The sequence below is a fragment of the Rhea pennata genome, chromosome 17 (genome assembly GCF_028389875.1).
Source record: "Rhea pennata isolate bPtePen1 chromosome 17, bPtePen1.pri, whole genome shotgun sequence".
Lineage (NCBI taxonomy): Eukaryota > Metazoa > Chordata > Aves > Rheiformes > Rheidae > Rhea > Rhea pennata.
Window position 1 is genome coordinate 8783642 of NC_084679.1, and position 22600 is coordinate 8806241.

A 22600-nucleotide genomic window follows, 5' to 3' on the forward strand; every position below is an offset into this window, starting at 1 on the left:
ATAAGAAGTTCAGCACAAGCCAGTTTTATGTACCAACTGTAGTGGATTAAAAAAAAAAAAAGAAAAGAAAACATATTTCTTAAATTAAATTTCTCAAATTAAATAACGCTTCAGACTCCTGGGTACTAAAGTGAACAGTGCAATAAAACAGAGCATGTCTCATGCCTTCCTTAAGCACAGGCAGTGTAACACAGTTTACTTCTAGATACGAGAAAGCAGTTTATAGAAATCCCAAAACTGTATCTTTTTTTAAAATAGGACAACCTGCAGCTCTTCTGTACAAAACATAAATAATGATTGAAAACAAAGACAACTTCTGAAGATCAGAACCAGCTCCCGTAGCTGGATTTTTATTTTTAAGCACACACATACATACAAGCTGGGAGAAACAACTCTGTTACTTCAGAGTGTATGGATATAGCTATTCCCCAAAGTGGCCGAATGTCCAAACTGTCCAGACTGTACCTATCTGCCAAGGTATATCATAAACACAGCAGGAAGCAGCTATGGCAATTAATCAAGCTCTAAAGAAAATAGAAAAGACCTATCATTTTCTACTCCTAAAGCACACAGTCCTTTTACAAACAGTGTAAGGATTAGCAGACACTAAGCTCATTCAGATTCTTTGAAGGTACATTGTTTTTTTTTATTGAATGGCTTAGTTTCTTGAGACAGAAATACAGCCTTGTGTGTGTATACAGTGCTTTGCAGTGAGCTATAAATCATACACTACCTAGACCTAAAATTCCCATTAAAGCATTAGTAAAATAACCCCCCCACACACCTGGCAGCCAGGATTAGAACCAGATGTGTAGCACAGCTGGTAAACAGTAGGGCTCCTGCAATCAGAGTCCGAGCCGGCTGTACTTTTCCAGTGCAGCAATTGTTGAGAGACTTGACAAAGTTATCATTTTTGCCTCCCATTTTCCTGAGGCAGAAGTTGACTGGCAAGACACGCAGACCTAGTGTGTGTCATTTTTAAATGTTTGCGAATTTCCATGTCCTCCCCCCCCAATCAGAAGTGCATATTTTGCTGCTCCAGTTGCATAATTTACTGATTCAGCTGCATGCTTGGTTGATCTGGCAGGAGGCTAGTGCAGTAGTTGAGATTCTGGATACATTGCCAATTGTGCAGCGTGCTTTGTTGATCGGAGCCGTAGAATTTAATAGCTGAAATTTCATGCACTTTACTAATCAGGCCACATTCTTTGCTAATTGAGGTGCATATTTTGGTAGCGATTTTTTTTTTAATACTTCACTGATCTTGGGAAGTATCCTGCTCCCTCTGAAACCAGCAGGAATTTTGCCATAGTCCTCAATGGGAAAAGGATTAAGACTTTCCCTAGACGGTCTAGTATCACTGAAGATTCCTTCTCTTAAAAAGAGCAACAAAAGCAATGTTTTTTTAAGCCAGCAAGTGAACAGAAGAATACCAGATGAAGGATGGCACAGGCATAGAGACTTCCTCTATAGGGATTTCATTAAACAGATATTTTATGGGCACACAAAGAACTGGAATTTTGGCTATGTTATTCTTTCATCAGGCTTACTTTTTTTCCTTCAGGATAAACAAGCTACTTATCTGCAGATCTTGTTCCATCTGACACAGACACACAGGATGAAACATCATACACCTTATCTTCAAATTTTCCTTCAGTTGATCTAACCCCTATTTTTGTGTTGCTGTAGTACTTTGTAAAGGATGCCAGAGAGAGGGAGGGCTCTATTTCTCCACACTGCAAACATGTTTCCAACATCCATGCTTCCCCACAGCTTCCCCAAGTTCCTCAACTCTGCCCTGCAGAGACCACCTTCCTGGATGAAAAGAGCACTTCAGTCTCCTATACCTCATGCAGACTTTGCCCTTCCCAAAGGAGTTTCTTTTATGTTTTTATACTGTTAACTCTAAGCCAGAAGACAATTCATTTCTCATAAATCTTTGAATACCCTTTTCCACTGGTAACTTGAACTAGATTTGAACCAACAGCTTAGAGTAGGATGTGGGCTTTTTTTTTTTTTTTTTTTTTTTTTTTTTTTTTTTGCGAGCATAGTAACATATTATCAGAATCTAGTCAAAAAAGATTAAAAGAATAAAGCCTGCACTGCATAGTGCAGTCCTTGACGAGTGCAGAGCAAGTGCAGCTTAATCAAAAAAATAACAAAAGCAGGGAGCAAGAGGTGTACATACATGTCTGTTTGCACACACACATTTCACTCGGTTGTGTTTAGGAAGACAAGCAAGAGAAAATGCCTGTTTCATTCCGCACAAGAAATTGTTCTGCACATTAAGTGATTCTACAGACAACGTGAGCAAAAGAGTAATTGCCATGAGAAGTCATGCCTGGGAAAGCAAGTGGGAGGCTGCTGCTTCTTCATTAGGGAGGCAGTCTCTCTTCTGAAGTACTGGTCATCGATACTCAGCCAGTTCAGATACTGCCTGATGGGAAATCAAACAATCCCGATTTCAGAGTTAGGGAACAACAGACGTTGGGTAGCTTCCTGAAAAAATTCATCAGCCAAAAGTAATAGAGCTTGCTGACATATTCTCCGTGTCCCACCATCTCCACTCACACCCAAAGGCACATGACACAGCTAATACTTGTTCCACCTCAGGACTGTACAGGTAAAATCACAATCAAACTAGCACAGGAAGGATGTAATCACTTAGGGCAGCAAACAAGTTATGCAGTTTTATAAGAGAAGCATGCAGCTAGATGAGGCAGTCGTTCATCTCCATTAACAAAATCAACAAGAGAAAGTAAGCTTACAGATTATTTGATGCAATTCTGTGTTAAAAGAGAAAAAAAAAAGACAAAAACCCACAACCATATGATCCAATACATTTAAGCATGCACCTTTGTAAAGTTAATTCTCAGTACTTCAGTACCACAAATGCAGCTTAATTACAGAGTTTTCAGTGTATTCCTCACCAGGATTCCAGACTGAGGTAAAACACCTTTGTTTCAACCACAATGTCATTGCTATATTCCTATGTGCTGCAGCAGGGTATTGGTGTAGCAAGTAGAATTACAGTGCTGTTTTCCACTAGGAAAAGCAGCTCCCTCCTCCTTTTTTTAATAGCTGGAGACATAAACTTACAGCAGTCACTTTCTCACCGTATAGTGGCTCTCTACCACAAGTATCAAATCCTGCTCCTACAAGAGTCCCAGTGATTTCAGCAGGACTGGGACAGCTTTCCCTTCGCGAAGCACGGAGCAACTGTTCCCTCTGCAACTGCTCCAAGTCACGGAGCAGCTCCATGCTTCCCACTGCTGGTCCCCGAGCGCTCACCTGGTGGGTCGCACCCCGTGCCGAGGTCCCTGTCCTGAGATCAGCAGTCATCCTTTACCTGAGGTACCTGCTAGGCGGGCTGCGGACCAGGTGCACAGGGCCGGTGATCATACGGGCAGGAACACACGGCGGGGTGGTTTGTTGGGCTTCCTTGGCTATGCCCACCACCGCCACCACCGCCACCCCGTTGCCGATGCCCGAGGGCAAGGGCTCCGATTTCTGCTGTAAAGGCTGTTTCACAGGTTTCCGCGGGGCTTGCACAGGATTTCGGGTTTGGCGGTACCGCAGGGGAGAGGGTGGTGCGGGCAGAGGCCCCCGCAGCGCCGGGGCACCGTGCGCGGAGGGCTCCGCACGAGCCGCCCCGCAGAAAAGCCCCGACGCGCGACCCCCCCCCTCCCCGGCAGACCCCGCTCCTCGCTGCGGCGCCGCGCCACGCCGCGCCGAGCGGAGCCGAGCCGGGCCGAGCCGAGCCGCGCCGGCTTACCTTGCCGCCCGCCCCGCCGAGGCAGAGCGCCGCCGCCGCCGCCAGCACCAGCCCCGCGCGGGGGAAGCTCCGGCCCATCGCGCGGGGCGCTGCGCGCAGCCAAGCCGTGCCGAGCCGAGCCGTGCTGTGCTGTGCCGTGCCGTGCCCCGCGCTGCGTCGCTGACAGCGACCCCCCTGCGGCGGCCTCCCCGCCCCTCGCCCCCTCCCCCGGCCGCCGCCGGCCCCTGCCCGCCCGCGGGGGTCACCTGCGGCGCGGCGCGGCGCGGAGCGGGGCGCGGCGGGGGCCGCTCCCCGCGCGGGCGCCCCGGGCACCCGCGCTGCAAGGAGCCGAGGGCCGCGGTGCCGGCAGGGCGCTGCGGGCGTTGTCCCCCCGCGGGCGTGGGCGCCGCCGGGGCGCGGGGCGCCGAGCCGCGCCGGGCTCGAGCCTCCTCGCGGGGAAGCAGGGCCGGCTCTCCTGGCGCTGGGGAAGCCCGCAGCCCCGGGCAGCGGACCCGGCCCAGCGCCGGAGCCCGGTGAAAGGGTGGTGGGGAATCATCAGAGGGAGCGAGAGCGGGAGGAGGGGAAAAAACACCCCAGCTTCGGCTGAGCGCGGAGCGAAAGACAGTGGAGGAGCACAGCGATGCGTCCTGGGGAGCCCAAAGAGCAGGAGCTGCACAAACTGCACAAAACTGCACAAAAACGGCGAAAAAGAATTAATTCAGCAGCCGCTGAATTTGATTATAGAGACCTCAGGAGCCGGGAGGACAGGAGAGACTCCTCATTTCTGTAGCCGTTTCCTGGTTTTCCAGATGAAGAACCTCTCCTGCACCCTGTCCGGTCGCGGCCACACACTGCAATGAGCAACCAAAAACGGCTCTGTCCTTGCAGGTGGCAGTAACATAATTTGTTAGTTGTAGTTAATTCTCATCTTCTGTAGAAGGAGTTGCAATAATTTGTTTTAGAAGTAAAAGGACTATGGTTCTCCAGTTGGAGGTACCTTTTTTGCAGCTCTCACCCCCTCACAGTAAGTGGCACATGAAACCCTCAGAGATCCAGCTCTAACTGTTCAGTACTTGAGGGAAGTCATCTGCTGGTTGGCAGGTTGTTATGGGGTTTCTTACACCACTCCTAGAAAAATTCCACTGCCATTGACTACTAGAAAAGGGACTATGAACTAGCCAGGCTATTGGGCTGCTCTGGCATGGCAGTTCCTGAATTCATCTTTCCCAAAGAGCAGAGATTACCCTGATTTTCAGAGTACAATGGAATCAAGGGAAAATGCCTGGATAATACCTTCAGCTCTTGTTCAAGTGGGTGCATATAACAAGCATCAAGCTGGAGGAGCAATGTCTGAGAAATCCAAGGGATTTTTGGCATAAATGCATGAATGTACTTTGTATTTGACTTCCCATATTGTCATCTCTTCACTGGTGTAAACCAGAACTAATTGATTGAATTTATACTTTGCAATGAGACCACAAGAGGCTAGGCATGGGCCCTGGGGTGGCACTCTCGCGTTCAGTTCACTCTGACACTGAGCTGGTGTGTAATCCAGAGCTATTCACCTGCTCTCTGAGTTTGATATCTTGTCTGTGAAAAATAATGCTTAGCTCTGAAATAGGTGAAAGAGATATGACCCATGTAATCCTTTCATTGCCTCAGAGATGAAGCTAACTGTTATCCCCTATTGTACAAACCAGGGATATTTAGGGGGAAAAAAAGACACGATTAGCCCAAGGCTCAAGAGGAATCAGGGACAGGACAGTTCTCTCCTCTCTTGGACCATGCTACCTCCCTGTGGAAATTTGCATTTGCTAGTGCTGAAACATCTCATGGAAGGGCACATTGGGATCACTTTGGTAGCTTAATTGGGTTGTTTATCCTACTTGCACTGAAAGCACCAAATGCAAATGAGTCTTTGTGTGGCCAATTCATATTTCACCCTTTTAGTTCCAGGGCAAATTCTATGAAAATAGTGTTCCTAGGCTATGATCTTGTCAGTCATTTTCTGTTGTTGCTCGTGTTCAAATTTACATTTTGTTCTTCCTGTGTAATGTTTCTTCAAGTTACCTGTCAGCTGGAAAAGCACCTCTAACTACATTATACCTGGTCTGAATAAACACACAGCTCAGGACATCTGGCAGGAGGGATTTTCTGTGACGGAAGGGATTTTTCCCAGCAGAAAACTGCCTGCAGGGCAATCTGGTCTTTATAGCACAGGGCTGCAGTGCATTGCTTCTTTTAAAACTCACAGTTAAATCTCAGGGCGACATCACCATAAATGCATGTTAAGCTTTAAAAAATCCCTGAAACAAGAGATCTACTTTTTCTTTCCCCCACACAATGCTCAGTATGACAGAAGTAAATACAGAAATTCTGCCTGCTGTTTCCTTATGTTAATGTACAGTTGTTGAGGACATAAGTCAAGGACTAGCTAGCTGAAAAGGGTATTGAAAAAGTGATTTTTCTTCTTGTCTTCAGGACTGAAATAATAATACAAAAAATGTCTAAAGGAAAGAGAGAGAACATGCCCATGTCTAGCAATGCAGCTCTTTTTAAGGACTTTACCTCCCTGTTACTTGGATTCCTTTCCAGGGGTCATCTGAGTGCAGGCACCCATAATCCTTTCAAGGCAAATAGGCTGCCGTGGGCTCTGCTGCAGTTCCAGGCTGTGGACCTTGAGCATGTACCACAGGCACAAATGTAGGCTGGTTTCTCATGCTCATGTTTGCTCTCTTCATGGAGCCTAGAGATTTCTGCCAATAAGTCTGTGCTTTCTGATCTCAGCATCCCTCTGCTAGCAAGACCTGCGTGCGCAACACTTCATTGCTATGGCTTGGCCGTGACTTAACACTTACACTTAAGAATCAGGTTCAAGGGGTTCATTCTCCTTTGGTAAGGCCTTCCTAGGACTGGTGCATGTACTGTGCTATTTGGCGAGCTCTTGAGCTCCTGAAGCAAGTGCTACATTTCAGTGGAACAGTGATGTTTAGGAAGTTAGTGGGTAGAACTTCTGAGAGTAATGGCAGCGCTTTCTTGGCCAGTAGCCCCAGGCTATTTCCAGGAAAAAAAAAAATAAATAAATAAAGGTCAAAACTTAGTTGCAGGCTGACAGCAAAAATCATTTATTGTGGGAAAGCTAAGCTTAAACCCACTAAAAAAGCAGTAATTTCTGCCCCTCCCTTTTTCCCCCAGAAACACTGACACATAGAGAGAGAACTTTCTGAATTTACTTCCTTAAATATGTAAGGCATCTTAATGCTGAAACTACCCCTTCAAGCTCAGAGAGACTATGGAGAAATGTCCCACAGAAATTAATGTAGCTCTTAGTTTCTGTTCTTCAAAACAGCTGGTGTGGTCAAACTGAATCCAGCTTTAAACAGGAGGAGGGCATTGGCAAGATACTTTCAGTAACAAGGCCTTAAATCTTTACTTTATTCTCTTTACGCAAGAGTTCTCATCTGCAGACCTTCTGGTCACACAGAGCTGCTTTTTATACTTTCCCAGTCTTCTTTTTAAGTAGACCAGAGGTTGATTAAATCCTTGCTGTTGTATCGGACACCACTCCCATCTGAGTGGCTCCCCTGTTTATAGAAATGAACCAGGAAAATAACACTTTAAATACTTGTCCATGCTAAAATAGACACTAAAAATTGTTCCGATAGAATGAAGTATAAATGTTTAAAATACATAAATAAAATATTAAAGTAAAATATTTAATAAAACACATTTCTGTAGACCTGGATTCTAGCTCCATAGTCTGTATTTACAACAAATTTATTTTTCCCCTGAATGGCTGTGAGAGGGGAGCTGGATGCCTGAGCCTTATTGCAGTCTGCCAGCAATAGAACTATTTGTATGCAGCTAGGACAGGTTTCCTTTTTAATAAAGTGTTTGCAGGCTGAGTGACACCAAATAATAGGAATATGTAAGCAGAAAACCATGCAATAAGCACCGGGATTTAGAACATAGTGTTGTCAGTGGTTAGAGAACAAGTTTCCTGTTAAAGAAATATTTAGAAAAACACGTCTGTAGCTATAATAGCTACAACTGGAAAGCTCCATGCATGGTCTTTGCGCTGTGCAAAGAGTGCCACCCACTGCCTCTGCAGAGTATGGAGCCTTCCTCTCCTGCCTTGCTCTTCCTCTTTCACTAACACAGTGATGAACATACACACACACATATATACAGAACACACTTTTATATGCAAGAGCCTTTCCTCAAGAATGTTTGCAGTCTTTATGGTTATGGAAATAGGCTGAAATTCTGCAGATCCATGTGGATAGACTTACTGAATTTAACAGAGCTGCTGAGAGGTCCAGTTCTTTGCTCAAGCAGCACCCTAATAAACAGGTGAGGGAAGGGAAACAGTAGGTAAAGGAGTGATGTTTTCAGCTGGGGTTATTGCAGTGAGTTACAAAAATACCCTGATGGATAGGTAACTCAGCAAACAGACTGTCATCCACTGCTAATTTCATTTTCCCTGCTCAGTTCAGAAGAAATGTTTTCTGTTCTCAGCAGATTTTTTTTACATTCAAATTTATTCAAGTTAATTCCTGAAAACGAAACTACGTGTCCGATTCAGGTTTTCAGGCTGAGCAATGTGTTGGTTATTTTGAATGGATCATAGGAACAGAAAGAATTGTTAGCTACATGTTAAAAAGCACTGTTCAGTTATGACAACAATGTTATAAGGGGTTATAGGAATGTTTAGTATCAGAGTCCTTTGTGGTTGTACAGATAGATCCAACTCTGTGTCCCAGCAGCTCTGCCAGAAAGGCAAATGTTACTTCAGCTTCCTGGGGATGAAAAGGGGAGCTCCTGTGTGGATAAGTACAGTTAGATGTCAGCATCATCTGCCACCTGGTAGATGACCATCTGGATATTACAGAAGTGACGTGAGTTCAGCCCATGTTCTTCAGTAGAGGAACTCCTGCAGAACCTCGACTTTCCTCCCGTGAGCCTCAGAGGCCCTGCATGGTGACTTGCTCTGCCTGACAAGATCTGAGTGAAATCTAGACAAAAGTCTGCAATTTCCATCTTGAACTTTGCCTACAGGGATCATTTAAAACCCTCTCTGTTGTCAGCATTGTTAGCTCAGCTCTTTAATTTGGTGTTGTATAAAATTATTTTGCCAGAGCAAAGATGAATAAAGTGGCCTTCCCCTTTTAGGGGCCAGGCTTTGTGAGTTCCCGAAAAGGACAATTCCTATTACGGTCAGAGAGAGCGTTTAGCTGGGGAGAAGGCAGCGTGAGAGCCCTGCCTGCGGTCTGGGAGCAGCGCGGAAGAATGCAGCAGCTGGCTTTAGTTAAGGGAGTAGTTGTGTTACCTTTTGATTTTTATATTTGCAGAATAAAACAGAGCTCTGAGAGAGGAACTTGAATAGACGGGGGGATACGCCGCTGGCTCTTTCTCTGCTGGAGACAGAGACTAGCAGCTTACACAAACAAGTCTGCTGCAAATTTACAGCAACCTCTGCACTTAACTGCCTCATTTGTGTTAGCGCTTGACTTTTTTCCTAGCTTTTTAAACAACTAACATGATGGTCTGTTGCTACAACCCGTGTTGCTGATGGTGGGTATGTTTTGGTGGGAAGGATCCTCTCTGTTTTGGCCATGCCCCTGTGCACCCTGAGCTGCACACCTTGGATGGCAGTCTCTAAAACGGTGGTTATTTCTGCAGCAGAGGTTCTCGATGTCACGTGGCAGACTCACAAGTAAAGCACTTTGAGCAAGCTTTACCCAAGCAATAAACTGTCTTAGAGAAATGGAATCAAAGTTAAGAAGCAAACAAAAACAAATATTCAAAGCTACGTTAGTGACTCATCAGTTCTTAATTTGAGTTCTCTGAAAGAGGCAAAAGTTCTACTTTGTACGTGGTTACAAGAAAAGCTAAGGAAGAGAATGAATGAGGACTACACAGTCAAGTCTTCCTCATCGTATTGCCCTTGACATCCTTTGTGGAAGAGCATCCAGTAAAGGTGACTACTAAAGAATTTGAAATGCACTCATATAGACTCAAGTGCTCAAGGATTCCTCTCAAACCTCAGCAAAGACGTATCTTGTGAAGGTCACTTTCAGCGCAGTCACACATATTCCACGTGTGGTTTACAAGCTCTGTGCCAAACATCTACACTCACTCAAGAAGTAAAGAAAAACTTTAGTTCATATTGGGTACTGAGTCACAGCTTGAAGTTTGCCCATTATATAGGCATCTGTCCTATAGTCCTCTTCCTGAAGTAGTTTGTAAAGCAATATTCTCTTCCAAATCACGCCCCAGGAGTTACCTCAACATAATGTTCACAGGAAAACACCTGCCATTATCATTAGCAATGTATCAGGAGCTTCGTTAACAGCTTTGATATTGATTTCTTTAAACAGTTCAGACTCACTGATTGGCTTAACTATCTTCCTGACTTTTGCTTATCAAACAGCCTTACCTCTTCACAGAGAAATGCCCCAATGGATTCTTGTTCGTATTAAGGATAATTTGGGCACGTTAATAAAAGAAAAAGATTGTTATATCTAGAAAAGTAAATGTAAGAGGAAACAGTCCTATGAAATACCACTCTGGTGAGACAACTCCCAATATGCCATGTTACTTCGGGGATGCCCAGTGCTGGGAAAACGCTGAAAAGTTCAAGGATTGGTTTATGAGGAAAGGCTGAAGGAAGCTGTATATGTATATAGCATCTTGCTGGAATATCATTTGAAAATATTTTAAGAGTAAAAATGAAAAAAAAAAAAAAGTGTGTAAATGTTAGAAAAGGTGCCTGATAAAATGGACTGAGGAAAACTTTCTCAGAAATAAGTGAACCCACTGATGCGACCCTTAGAGCTTAGCAAGCTGGTCATCAGGAATACCGCAGACACGACAACTTTCCCTCTCTTTATTGCTTTCTGAAGTGATAATACATTTTTTTGTACCACTGGACCCTAACCTGTGCACGAGCACGAACTATCAGGGTGCGCTCAGCGCGTTAGCACGAGTACACGGCAGGATCGGGGGCAACGGTGGTAGGGAATGGGCCGAAACTGGTGGAAATAATCGTCTTTTCCTTCAAGAGCGACAGAACGAGCGGGTTTTCAGGCGTGAACACCTCAGGGTCTAAGATGAGTCTCTGCAGAAACCCAGCTGGCGCCGAGGCCCCGCCGGAACGGGACAAGGGAGCGGAGCGCTGCGGGGCTCGGGGCCGCCCCGCGCAACGCCGCCTGCCTGAGCGGCCAGCACGGCACGAGCAGCCGCGGCCCCGCGGCCCCGGGCCGGCCGCCGCCGCGCAGCGCCTGCGGGCCGCGGCCGCTCCCCGCCCCCGCTGCCGGAAGGGTCCGTCTGGAAAAGCCGCCGCCTCGGCAGCGCGCCCGGCGGCCGCCGCGGCCTCCTGCTGGGCTCCGCCCGGCCGCCGCGCAGCGCCGCCGCGGCCCTGAGGCGAGCGGCGCTGCGCGGGGCGGCGCGGGGCGCTGCGGGGCGCTGCGGGGCGGCGCGGGGCCGGGGCCGGGGCCGGGGCGGCGGCGGGGCCGGCGGGGGAGGGAGAAGCGCGTGGCACCGCCGCGCCCTCCCCTCCCCTCCCCTCCCCTCCGCTCTCCTCCTCTTCCCGCGGAGGCAGCGCCACGTCTCGGGCAGCAGCGGGGCGGCGGCTCCGGCTCCAGCTCCAGGTCTGCGGGGTCTCGCCGGGCGCGGCGCGGGGGCAGTGGCGAGGCGCGGGGGCGCCGGCGCGGGAGCTGCGGCCCGCCGGCGCGGGGGAGCCGCCTGGCCCGGCCCGGCCCGGCCCGGCCCGGCTCCGCGGCGGCGCTGGGCCTGTGCACGGCCCGGCCCGGCCCGGCTCCGCGGCGGCGCTGGGCCTGTGCACGGCCCGGCCCGGCCCGGCGCTGCGGCGGGGGCCCGCGCTCCTCAGGCGGCGCTGCCTGCCGGGCCCGGCCGGGCTCCGCTCCGCTCCTCGTTACTGGCGTTTTAAACAAAATCGCCGGTTTTCCTGCCGCTCCTTTCGGCGCAGGTTGCTGTGGGGTCCCCGCGGCGTGCGTGCGCTTACCTGTGTGCACGCGTGCCTTAGGGGAAAATATATATATATCCTGTATCCAGCAGGACTTTGAAGCCAAAATACCCAAACCTTTCAATATTATGAAACAGCTGATGTTAGACCTAATTATAAAAAACGTTTTTTAAAGTCACTTCTAAAACGAGTATTGCTGTGACAAGCATGCAGATATTGCTCTCAGCTAGGAATCGTGAGCAAAGCATCAAATATCGGCTGGATTTTGGCAGGATTTAAGCAGTCTCTGAATTACGTTCGCCTCTTGCCCACGGTTCCTCTTTGTGACTTGTTCTGGTGTAGTACCTATGTGGCATGTGGTGGCTGTTCTTCCAGAAGCTTTATTGTATGTTTTATTACATAGAACAGGTTTTAAAATCAATAACGGATTACTGTGAAGGCACATTTGTCTTTCTGTGCAGTGGAGATGTCTGTTTTAGATTTTGCTCCTTGTGTTCAGTCCTTCGTTGCTCACCTATGTGCTGGCCAATATGGCATGTAAAAACACAACTAAGATACCTGGAGTCAAAATTCTCACTGGAGTGTGGGTGGTTTGCTTTTCTTTTTTTTTTTTTAACTGGAGATTTTTGATGTTTCTTTACTAGATTGGTATCCATAGTGTTTTAAGTTCAATTTATACTAACTAGTTGTCAGTAAGTATTTGAACAAAACTTAAATAACTGAAATGACTATTTATAATAGCTTCATGTGAGATTGTATCAGCTGATCAGATGCATCCCTAAATCTAAGTTCTGGATGCCTGGAGAATTGCTTGCGAATTCTATAAACTGCCTTTGGAAATCCTCCCCTTGACACACCACGAGAGAAGGCCAGTGTTGAGTTGCAACTGGGTCACATTCAACTGCCAACGCATGCTGTAATTAGTAGTTCAGGCTGTGTAAAGTGATATATATTGTAGTAAACAGTAATGATGTCATTAATAAAGTCTGAATTCCCTACCACGTTATAACTGAAATCATTGGAACTTATGGCAATAAGTCCTGGAAATGAAAAATACAGTATGAAAGTCTGGACTGTATTTTGCAGAGCAGGATGCTTTCTAGTTTACTAAAGGTGGGGGCAAAGAAACATATTTCCATTAAAAAGAACAGTAATCTTAAATCAGTTGTCTTGTTGAATATTACCTTGTGGCATCATTACACTGTCAAAGTTACTAAAAAATAATAATATTAAGAATGTTAAATAGATCATCTCCTATCCTAGCAAAAGCTAGATACTTAATAGTGTTTTATTGCCTCTGTTACCCTGTGTCCTGATTCTGAGCGTTGAGGTTGATAGACTGGTGGGTTGTCTGTAACTGCTACTTGTTTTTTAACTGATACATTCAAAGCTATGAGAAACGTTTGCAAAATAACTACATTTGTTTCTAGAGAACACAGTTCCTTGGTGATTGCATATCTATCTGCGAGCTATTTTTATGACCTCCTGGAATTATTCAGCTGCCTGCTGCAAGCCGACTACTAAAAAGCTCAAACTTGTGTTCCTGTCTAACATCTTGATGCTGTTGTTGCTAATGGAGAGAAACAGGACTTGGTAGTTCACTTGGAGGCAAATTATTTAGAAGAAATAACTTTCCTGGAATTCAGCTTGTTTTTACAATGGACTCCTCACCTGTCCAGCAGGATGTTCTGTTGGAGAACAGAAGCAGCAATGGGGCCCCTAATAAGTCTGAAGAACTTCTGGATCATAAAACTGAGTCAGATGTGCCAGTTGCAAGAGATGAAATTAACAGTAAGTTATTTATAGGCACTGAATCATTTCCTAGTTTTATCAAGGTTTCTCTACCATAACCCATTTTATTGTTCAGGTGATGTTGAATTTGTTTTCTTTGCAGGCAGCAGTTCCTTGTACATTGTAGATTTTTCAGAAAATCTGGTGAAAGCTATGTGTCTCTGTATTGGAAAACTATTTTTCCTTTTTAAAAACCTACTCTTTCAAAACAAAACAAACTATTAACTTAAATACTATCAGCTGTCAGTTATATATGTGCTGTCTTCTGAAAGTGTCTTCAAGGTTATGTACCTGAAAATCTTTAGAACTAGCAGTTTGGAAATGATTGTTGCAGAGTAAGTCCATGAATGGAATAAGGAATTTCCTAAATGAGTCCTTTAGATATACATTAAAATGCACCCCAAAAGTCTTAGCTTCCATTTAAGGAAGAGGGATGCTAGCTTGTGCTGCACAATTTATTTCAAAATAATTTTTATATATAGACAAGTTCTATAATTAAAATAATCATATGGCTGTTTACAGGAAACTTAAGATTGTGTTGATGTGAGTGGAGTGGTGTATATGTAGCAGCTGTGTAGATATACAAAACATACAGGTTCCTGATGTAAAAGGAACTTTTGTGTTGACTGGGAGGTTAGTTTTGCAACTCCTGGCATGCTGCAGATTTCTCATCTTGTAACAGGCAAGTAAGTAGAGTCCTGAGGCTTTATTTGCATTTGTCATGCTGCCCTCTGTCAGACTGGCAAAGTGTGGTTGCCTGATGATTCATTCATCTTTTATGAAGTTGGCAATCGCACTGTTTCCTGACTTCTCCTGTGTTGGACATTGTCCAAACAAGTGAATTGTGGCTTACGAATAGGTAATGTGTCTTTTTATTATTTCCAATCTAATTGCATTTCCTCCCCTACTGTTCTAAAAAGACTGCAGCTTTATTGACACTGCTGCAATTAAATTACTTTAGTTCAAGGCAGCATTTTGTTCCCAAATGCCTTGTGACTTTGGGAAGCTGTCAGGAAAGCATTTATCCAGAATTTTGCTCTAGAGTCTTTTATATACATATACCACTTGCAGTTGTGAAGATTTAAAAAAAAAAAAAAAAAAAAAAAAAAGTTCAGTGTAGTTGTGCCTGCAGTTCCAAAAAGATGGGCAGAAACAGTATTTATGAATGCATGAAGTATCGTTATTTCTGGAATCCTGTTGCTATTCAGAATACTTGCCTCTTAAATTTACTTTTGGCAGTTTAAGCTGCAGTTTTACAGTGCCTTCAACACTGACTTACATTGGTTAGTTATTGGAAGAAACTTCTCTTTCTTCCTTTTTATCCTTGTTGTACCTGCCCCTTCCCTCTTGCCTGCACAAGTGTTTTTCTGATCACATGGGGAGCTGAGTCAGAGAACTGAATGATCTGGGTTAAAAAGGCCTGGAAATGTTCTTAGTGTGACAAATAAGATATTCAGAAGTGTTTAACTCAAATCTTGGAGAACTGATATGTTTTGGCAACCTAAAACTGAAAAATTCTGATTTTGGCCCACATTCAGTTTCATCATTCAGATTCCTGTTTGTTGGTTCGCTATACAAACACCAGTGCTTGCTCAAGGGAGGCTGCAGGACAGAGGTGGGACCAGAAGGCTGAAGATGGGAGGAAGGATAGGGTGGGCCTATTAAGTACTGTGTAGTTATGACCTTATTTGATGAAGTTCTGCATTACTAGATCAGAAATCTGATGTATTTCAAAGTGGAAGCACATTGTTACATACGTTCATTGGTCGATATACACTTAAGTAACACATGGGTATGGTGCTGATCACTGTGGTTATTAAAATACTGATGTTCACTTAAAATGTGTGTGGTGATAATTACTACTGAGTGTTGGAAAGAGCTACGTGTAGAATTTTTAACATGTGGCAGGGTGGCAGATAAAGTCAGTTTTATGAAATATGTTTATAAAAGTTGTGATTTTTTTTCTCTATACTGCTGTAAGCCCCAAAATAGATGCAATTATATTGTGAAATCGGTGTGCTTACTGTTTTAGCTTTTTGCATCTGGAGATTCGGTGTAAGCTGTTTTGTCCATATAAGACTAAATATAACCATATAGGTCTATGGTTTCACTGCGTAACTGTGACTGTAAACTATTTTTCTGTAGAGTAGGCTCAAGATAACCCAGGATATTTTCAGTAATTTAGTTCCAAATTGCTAGGAGTACCTATGGATACTTGTACTATTTAAGCAGTTAAATTCAATAAACGTGCTCTTAAAGAAGCAGAAAGGGGGATTTCTTTCCTTCTTTCTATAGCTATGAAATGTTATCTTTTGCTTGACAACAGTTATGAAACATTTAAAAATCGCTTTATTGTGTATTCCACCTGGAGTGCTTCATTTAATTTGATTTATTCAAATTTCACTTAAATCTCCTTTTAGTCAATTAATTTAATTTACTTTTCCTCTTTAAATTATTCTGAAATCTAATTTGACAGCACTAACAGGAAATCTGTTGCTTTGTTAAATTAAAACAAACAAACAAACAAAACCCAGAAAGCCTTGCTTTCTTACCTGTATTTTTTTATAGGGCTTATTTAACTTCAGAGATACACTGTAATGCAGTTTCACCTCATGTATTTCAATTTTTTCCGTTGTTTTGTTGCCAGAAGTTTGTAATGATTCATTTTATGAAAAAACAGTGCATGTTAATAGATTGATGTCTAAATCATTTTTTTAATCATTGTATTCAACTGCCTAGCTATAGAACATTTCTATGTATGAATGTTAAAAACAGTTTTGAGAATATCTTTTCACTAACTGAATGTTTCTCCGTTCTGTTTTTCTTCTCCACCTCTACTTTGTGTAGACCTTTCTCTTTGGTTCTTGAATCATCTTTTAATTTTTCAATTTATTCTTTTGATTCCTGTAAGATATTCTAATGTATTTTTAATCGAAAATCTACTCTTTGAAAAGTGTAGTAGTTGGTGTAGTGCTTGGAAGCCCTTCCCAGCCCAGCCCATGCTGGAAGTGGAGACGGCTGTGTGTGTTCTCCAGTCTCCTGAAAAGTACCGTGGAGCTGAATGGTTCTCCCCAGTCCACAGTTGCTGAGTCTTGTTTGCAGCAGGCTGCTACTCAGTGTGATGCTGAGATTACTTTGCTTGCATTCAGAGTTTAGAGCTGCTAATTTTAAGAATGTTTACTTTACAAGGATGTGTGAGATACCCTGCTTGAAGGCTCTGCAGTAGAGCACAGTATAGTTATTTGTTCTGTTCTTTCTAAATGAAGGTCTAAATCTCTTATAAAATTCCCTGTGCTGATGGCTGTCATTAGCAGTTTGTATATTCTTGCAGTCTAAGGGCAATTCTGCTAGCATTTGGGTGGAGGGGCAAAGCTAAATGGGGTGTCCTACAGTGTAGCTCAGTGTAACTTTCTTTTCCAGCTACCAGTATTAATGTCAACAAAGTGCCAAATGAAGAGGGAAGTCTGGAGATAAACAGCAAAGGTGAAGCCTGCCAGAATGGGCCAGAGTTGCTCTTTCCCAACTCTCCTTTATCTTTTGATCCCACCAGCAGTCTGCAGGGTCAAGAGTCATCCCCAGGTGTGGCTGCTTTCCGTGGCAACCTAAGGAAGTCTCAGGGAACTAGTGCTGAGGGCATAGTTCTTAGAAAAGAAGCTTTACAGTCTCTCAAACTAAGTCTTCCCATGCAAGAAACTGACTTGTGTAAGCATCTGTTTACTGTAGAGCCCCTGCTTTCTCTTGCTGCATAAAGCTTTTTACTCTGAGCCTGTCTATAGAATCCCTATGAGATCATTTAAGCTTGGACTAAACTTCATTTTTGCAGTAAGCCTTTACTTTGAACTTAAATTCATTTTCTTTCAGTAAACCACCCTCTGCTGCAATTAAAGCGCGTGCCTTAACATTTAAGAATTATTCTTATGCTGTAAGGGAATTTATGCTTTCTGGGATTGGAGCTGTTCTAATATTTTTGATTATTAGGAGTAACAGGTGACATTAAAAGAAAACAGACAGCAGAACCTGGTGTTTTTAACCTAAATAATGAAGAGGGGGAGGAGCTTTTGTAGTAAGGTGTCTAAGGCTGCAGGAGTTTCCAAAGATGATAATCATGTTTTTAAAAAGGCTTACTATCGCAAAGATTTAACATGAATTAACAAAGCATAAGAAAATGCATCTAAGGAATAATCTTTCCCTGACCTGTAAGGGATAAATAGACTGCATAAGTCTTACCAGGTTTTATAATTTCGCTTGTCAGACTTGCAGACCAGGTGTGATTAGATGATAGCAATAGTCTTTGTCTTGCTGTAGAATCTTTGTCTTGGATACTTGGAGGAACTACAGCATTTGTAAACTGAAAAGCTGAAATACACTGGCTTTATCAGTGCTTACCCAAGGATATATTAGAGGGTATTCTGAGGTGCATGCAAAAGGGCTTTCCTTGCGTGTCTTGCTTAAGCATGAAGCATGTTGCTGTTGGTGGTAGGGGCTTTATCTTTTTGCATCAGATTTATCTGTATTGAAGTTTTCCATTTGGTGTAAAGATACCTTTCGCTTACAGGCTCAGTAGAGTCTTCCCTCCCTTTGGAGAAAGAGGAACAAATAAGACTTCAAGCAAGAAGGCGACTAGAAGAACAGCTCAAACAATATAGAGTGAAGAGACATCAAGAAAGAGTGAGTGCTACGCTACAGGAGCTCTGAATTCCATGTGTGGTTGAAAGACTTGAAAGTTTTATCTTTTCTGTGATGTAAACTACTGTTTTCTGAGCTTTAAAAATTTGGTAGCGTTTGCAACTGTGAGAAAGTTTTTTTTATTGTTGTTGTTTTTGTTCTGTTTTTTTTTCCTTCTTTGGGGTATGCAAAATTTGGCTTGCCGTTACCTCACTGGAATGCATACTGTTTTCAGAAACTCATCTCAAAATAGGAAAAAATGAACAAGCTTAAGAAACCTAAAATTTTAAAAGAGATCAAAAATAATTATTCCAAGTCAGAGTTCTGTTCCTATATCTTTCAGATAGCTTTGTCTACTTTGATCATTTTTCAGCATGTTTTTGTTGAGCTTTGACCGGGTTGATTGCTGATGTAGTTTACCTTCTTTATGAATATTGCATAAATTTAAGTACTAATGGAAAAGAAAGCTTAAAGCTTTACAGCTTAAGTTTTATGGCAAAATAAGTCCTTGAAGGCTGTTCAAATGTAATATTCCAGAATTTATTGTTCACTCTTGGTTTCTTTTAGTCTAGTCAATCTACATCCAAAAACCGGCCCTCCAGCACATTGGATCCTGAGCTGATGTTAAATCCAGAAATCTTGCCAAGAGCTAGCACTGTAGCAATGACAAAAGAATACTCTTTTTTACGGACCAGTGTCCCAAGGGGGCCAAAACTGGGTAGCTTGGGACTTCCAGCATCCTCGAAAGAGAGAAGAAGTTCAAAATCCAAGTCCAGTAAGATCCGGTCCTTGGCTGATTATAGAGCTGAAGATTCAGACTCTAGAAGTGCTATGAGGAATTCAGTGGCTACTGATTTATCTGGTGGGACTCTGAAGCAAAGCAGAAGTGGTTCAACATCCGTTATTTCTGAGATTAGTCAACCCTCTGACATAGATGATCGAATAGAGAATTCCTCTTTGGCGGGAGATAGTATTTCAGAGATTGATGGGAGTGAAGTGGGAATGAGGCTGGATGGAAATGAGAGTGACAGCTCTACCTACAGCAGTGTGTCAGGAAAAGGACTGTACAGCAGTTTACAGAATGCAGAAGACAAACAGAGTATTCCATATACAATAAATGGTCGGAAGATACATCCTGATGCAATGGGGCAATTTCCGTCCATCAGTGAGGTGCTACAGGCTGCAGCAGTGGAGCATCAAGCACAAGAGCAAGAAGTTAATGGAGAAGTACGGAGTAGGAGAGACAGTATTTCTAGCAGGTAAGAAAAATTGTAGTACAGGGAGGCCATTACTGTACACCATACTTCTGAGTAGGCATCCTAAGCATCAGTCTTCTGTTAACATTAGATCATCTCTTGTGATCAAATCTCTTTTTGATTTGCAGGTTCTAAAAGAAATTGAAAGATCATTTTCACTTGAACACCTATTTACTGTTTACTAGATAGATCTGTATAGAGAGTTATTTTTTGACACTGATAGCATGTTATAAATACTCTGATAGCAGCTGTTTCTATCTATATTTACTTGTGGAGCAGATGTTCATTCACTGTTCCACTGACATGGCACTGATCTGTAAAGTCTATCCGTATAGACATAGCTGCCTCAAGAAACAATGATATTTATTATGACCGTTTACCTGATCTATGCACCTATCTTTCAGACTCTGAGTAGTTAGGAGATGCCAAGGGTCTTGTCCTACATAGTCTTATCCTCAGCCCTTTAGGATGAGATCAACTGTTAGTCTCATAAGCCTTTGTGTACATGATAGGTATTAAGCTGTGATTAGGCTCTCCCTTACAAGAGACAGTAGTTACATAGTGAATAGATGACTGATGAACCCTGAACAATGCAGTTGTTCTTCCATCGCTTGGTGGAAGATGCAGTGAATCAAATGTTTTATGCATGATAATTTTGAAATTACCCTTTTCTGTTCTTCTTTGGGGTAAAACATAATACCTGGAGACACTGGGGTAAGATCAGTTGTTACAGACTCTCCCAGTCTAGACTTAATTGTCATTATGATGAATGAGAGGGAGGAGATGATCCTGCTTAGCTGTGTTGAGGAAGGAGATTAAGGAATCCCCTATGCCAGATACCGGTTATTCTTTTGCACCAGCTGTTGCTACTTCTCGGGCACTTTCACCTTAATGCAGACTATGTATACAAATAGTTGTGGAAAGTGCTTCAACAATGGAGAATTAGTCTATTATGTCCATTTTTCTGTTTATAAGGGGATATGCAGGTATAGAAGGTACTGGCATTGACCATTACACTTTTGTAAAATCAGAAATATATGGGTGCCACAGTAGATTCTAGCTGTGGCAAATATGGGAAACTAGCATATAAAACCAAAGTATGATTTTTTTTTTCTAATCTCTTTGGACAGAAGTGAAGGTTGTTTAACTGTGTTCTGGATCCATGATAAAGCCAGAAAAAATATCCCAGATTCTAGGTTATGTGAGAAGATTATCTTGTAGAATCTGAAAGTCTCTTAATTTCAGCTTCACTTTTCTTCAAGTACATGAGGATTGTATTCTAACCATCTACCTGTATATGATGTGTCTGTCTCCAGTGTATCAATGGAAAGCTCTATCGCAGGAACTCATGATGAAATGCTGCAGGTTCTAAAGGAGAAGATGAGACTTGAAGGGCAACTAGAAGCACTCTCACTAGAAGCTAATCAGGTAGAAAATGAATTTGAATTTAGCAAATTATATAAATGTGTTAATTATATTTTTTTTCAAGAGTCTCCTACACTTTACTTATGGGAGTGTGTTTTGTAAATATATTGTTGAATAAAGTACATTACAAGGAGGCTTAAGATGATAAATTTTAAGTCTGTAAAGTCTTCAAAAGATTTAAAAGAAGAGAGGGAGAAAGACAACAGGCGAGTGAAACAGATGATAAATCCAGAGTAATGTTACCAATGTCTAGCTGTATTTTCTCTTTGTGATGATTGACAGAATAACTTTTCTACTTAGTGTGGAGATGCCCATCTTACAGCAATACCCTGTTTCGGCTTTTAATAAAGATGCTATACATCTTGTGCTTTCCTCAGTATTTTCCTTGTATATTTGAAAAACCGAGACCACTTCTAAAAATCATTTTACCTTAGTAAAACCTTTTTGCTAGACATCTGCATTAGGCAGCCACTAGTATATATTTGCCTCTCTTCCTAATATGCTAATCATTACTTTCTCCTAAGACTTCTGTATTTAATTTTTGGGACATGTTCAGGCTCTCAAAGAGAAGACTGAGCTACAGGCACAACTTGCAGCTTTGAACATGAAGCTTCAGGCACAGATGGAATACAGTCAAAACAGCCAACAGAAGCAGGAATCTCTGAGCTCAGAAGTGGCCACGTTAAAGCAGTCTTGCTGGGATCTGGAACGAGCAATGGCTGACCTGCAAAATGCCTTGGAAGCAAAGAATGCTAGTTTGGCTTCTTCAAATAATGATTTGCAGTTGGCAGAGGAGCAGTACCAAAGACTCATGGTGAAGGTTGAAGATATGCAAAAAAATGTTCTTACCAGAGATAGCACAGGTGAGCTGATGTAAATGTGAATCTTAAAATGACTTACAGAATGATAAATTTTAATTTCAACAAATTTCTGAAATTCAAGAACAAGAAGAAATTTTAATTTGCCTTTCATTAATTGCATATTAATCAAATGGTCAGAATTGCAAGATGATTGTTTTCTATTTTACATCACAGAGGTGCCACAATTTGCTAGGCATTACCTGCTTGGAGAGGGAGACATAAATATTTAATTTAAGAACTATTTGAGAATGGACTCATAATTTTTAAAAATGGTACAAATACTGATCTGTAATGATTAATTTACATGTCAGGGTGTGTACTTTCTCATTTTTAAGTAGTTAATTTTTTTTGCCACTTAGGAACTTTGAACACCTAAGGAGAAGATTTGTTTATTTTACATTATTTTCTGTTTATAATCCTGATACTTTGAATTCTAGCATTTCCTTTTACTTCTGCAGGAATAGACAATAATTTATGTAATTATGCACATAGCTTTTTTTTTTTCCTTTTTGAGCCAAAACATATGAATATAGCAGTAAGCCTTGAAAATATGTGGATAAAAATAGAACCATGAAGTATCGTAGGCTGAATTCTTTATTTTTCTTTTTTCTAGTTCATGATTTGCGACAGCAGTTGGCTTCCTTACAGAATCAGCTTCAGAAGGTGCAATTAGAACGGACTACACTGACCAATAAGCTAAAGGCATCTGAAACAGAAATCTCCTCACTCCAAAATGTGCGGCAGTGGTACCAGCAGCAGCTGATACTAGCACAGGAGGCCCGTGTCAGGCTGCAGAGTGAGATGGCCAATATACAGGTATTATGACTGACTTACCCATAGGACTGTGAATCTTTTCTTTTGT

General features: G+C 42.8%; 1 protein-coding gene across 3 annotated transcripts in view; it reads left to right on the plus strand.

Annotated features, from left to right (window-relative positions):
* Window positions 1-11326: 11326 nt before the first annotated feature.
* Window positions 11327-22600, plus strand: part of GOLGA3 (golgin A3) — a 30013-nt gene continuing 18739 nt past the window's right edge. For 2 of the 3 annotated variants that reach the window (XR_009960141.1, XM_062589856.1), the window contains exons 1-8: window positions 11327-11406; window positions 13172-13532; window positions 16953-17234; window positions 18088-18200; window positions 18765-19456; window positions 20770-20881; window positions 21435-21741; window positions 22352-22554. Coding sequence is in view for 2 of the 3 variants with exons in the window: in XM_062589856.1 (XP_062445840.1) it covers window positions 13400-13532; window positions 16953-17234; window positions 18088-18200; window positions 18765-19456; window positions 20770-20881; window positions 21435-21741; window positions 22352-22554 (1842 nt within the window). In the remaining variant the exon portion in view is untranslated. The remainder of the gene's footprint in view (window positions 11407-13171; window positions 13533-16952; window positions 17235-18087; window positions 18201-18764; window positions 19457-20769; window positions 20882-21434; window positions 21742-22351; window positions 22555-22600) is intronic. The other variant, XM_062589857.1, reaches the window with a different exon arrangement.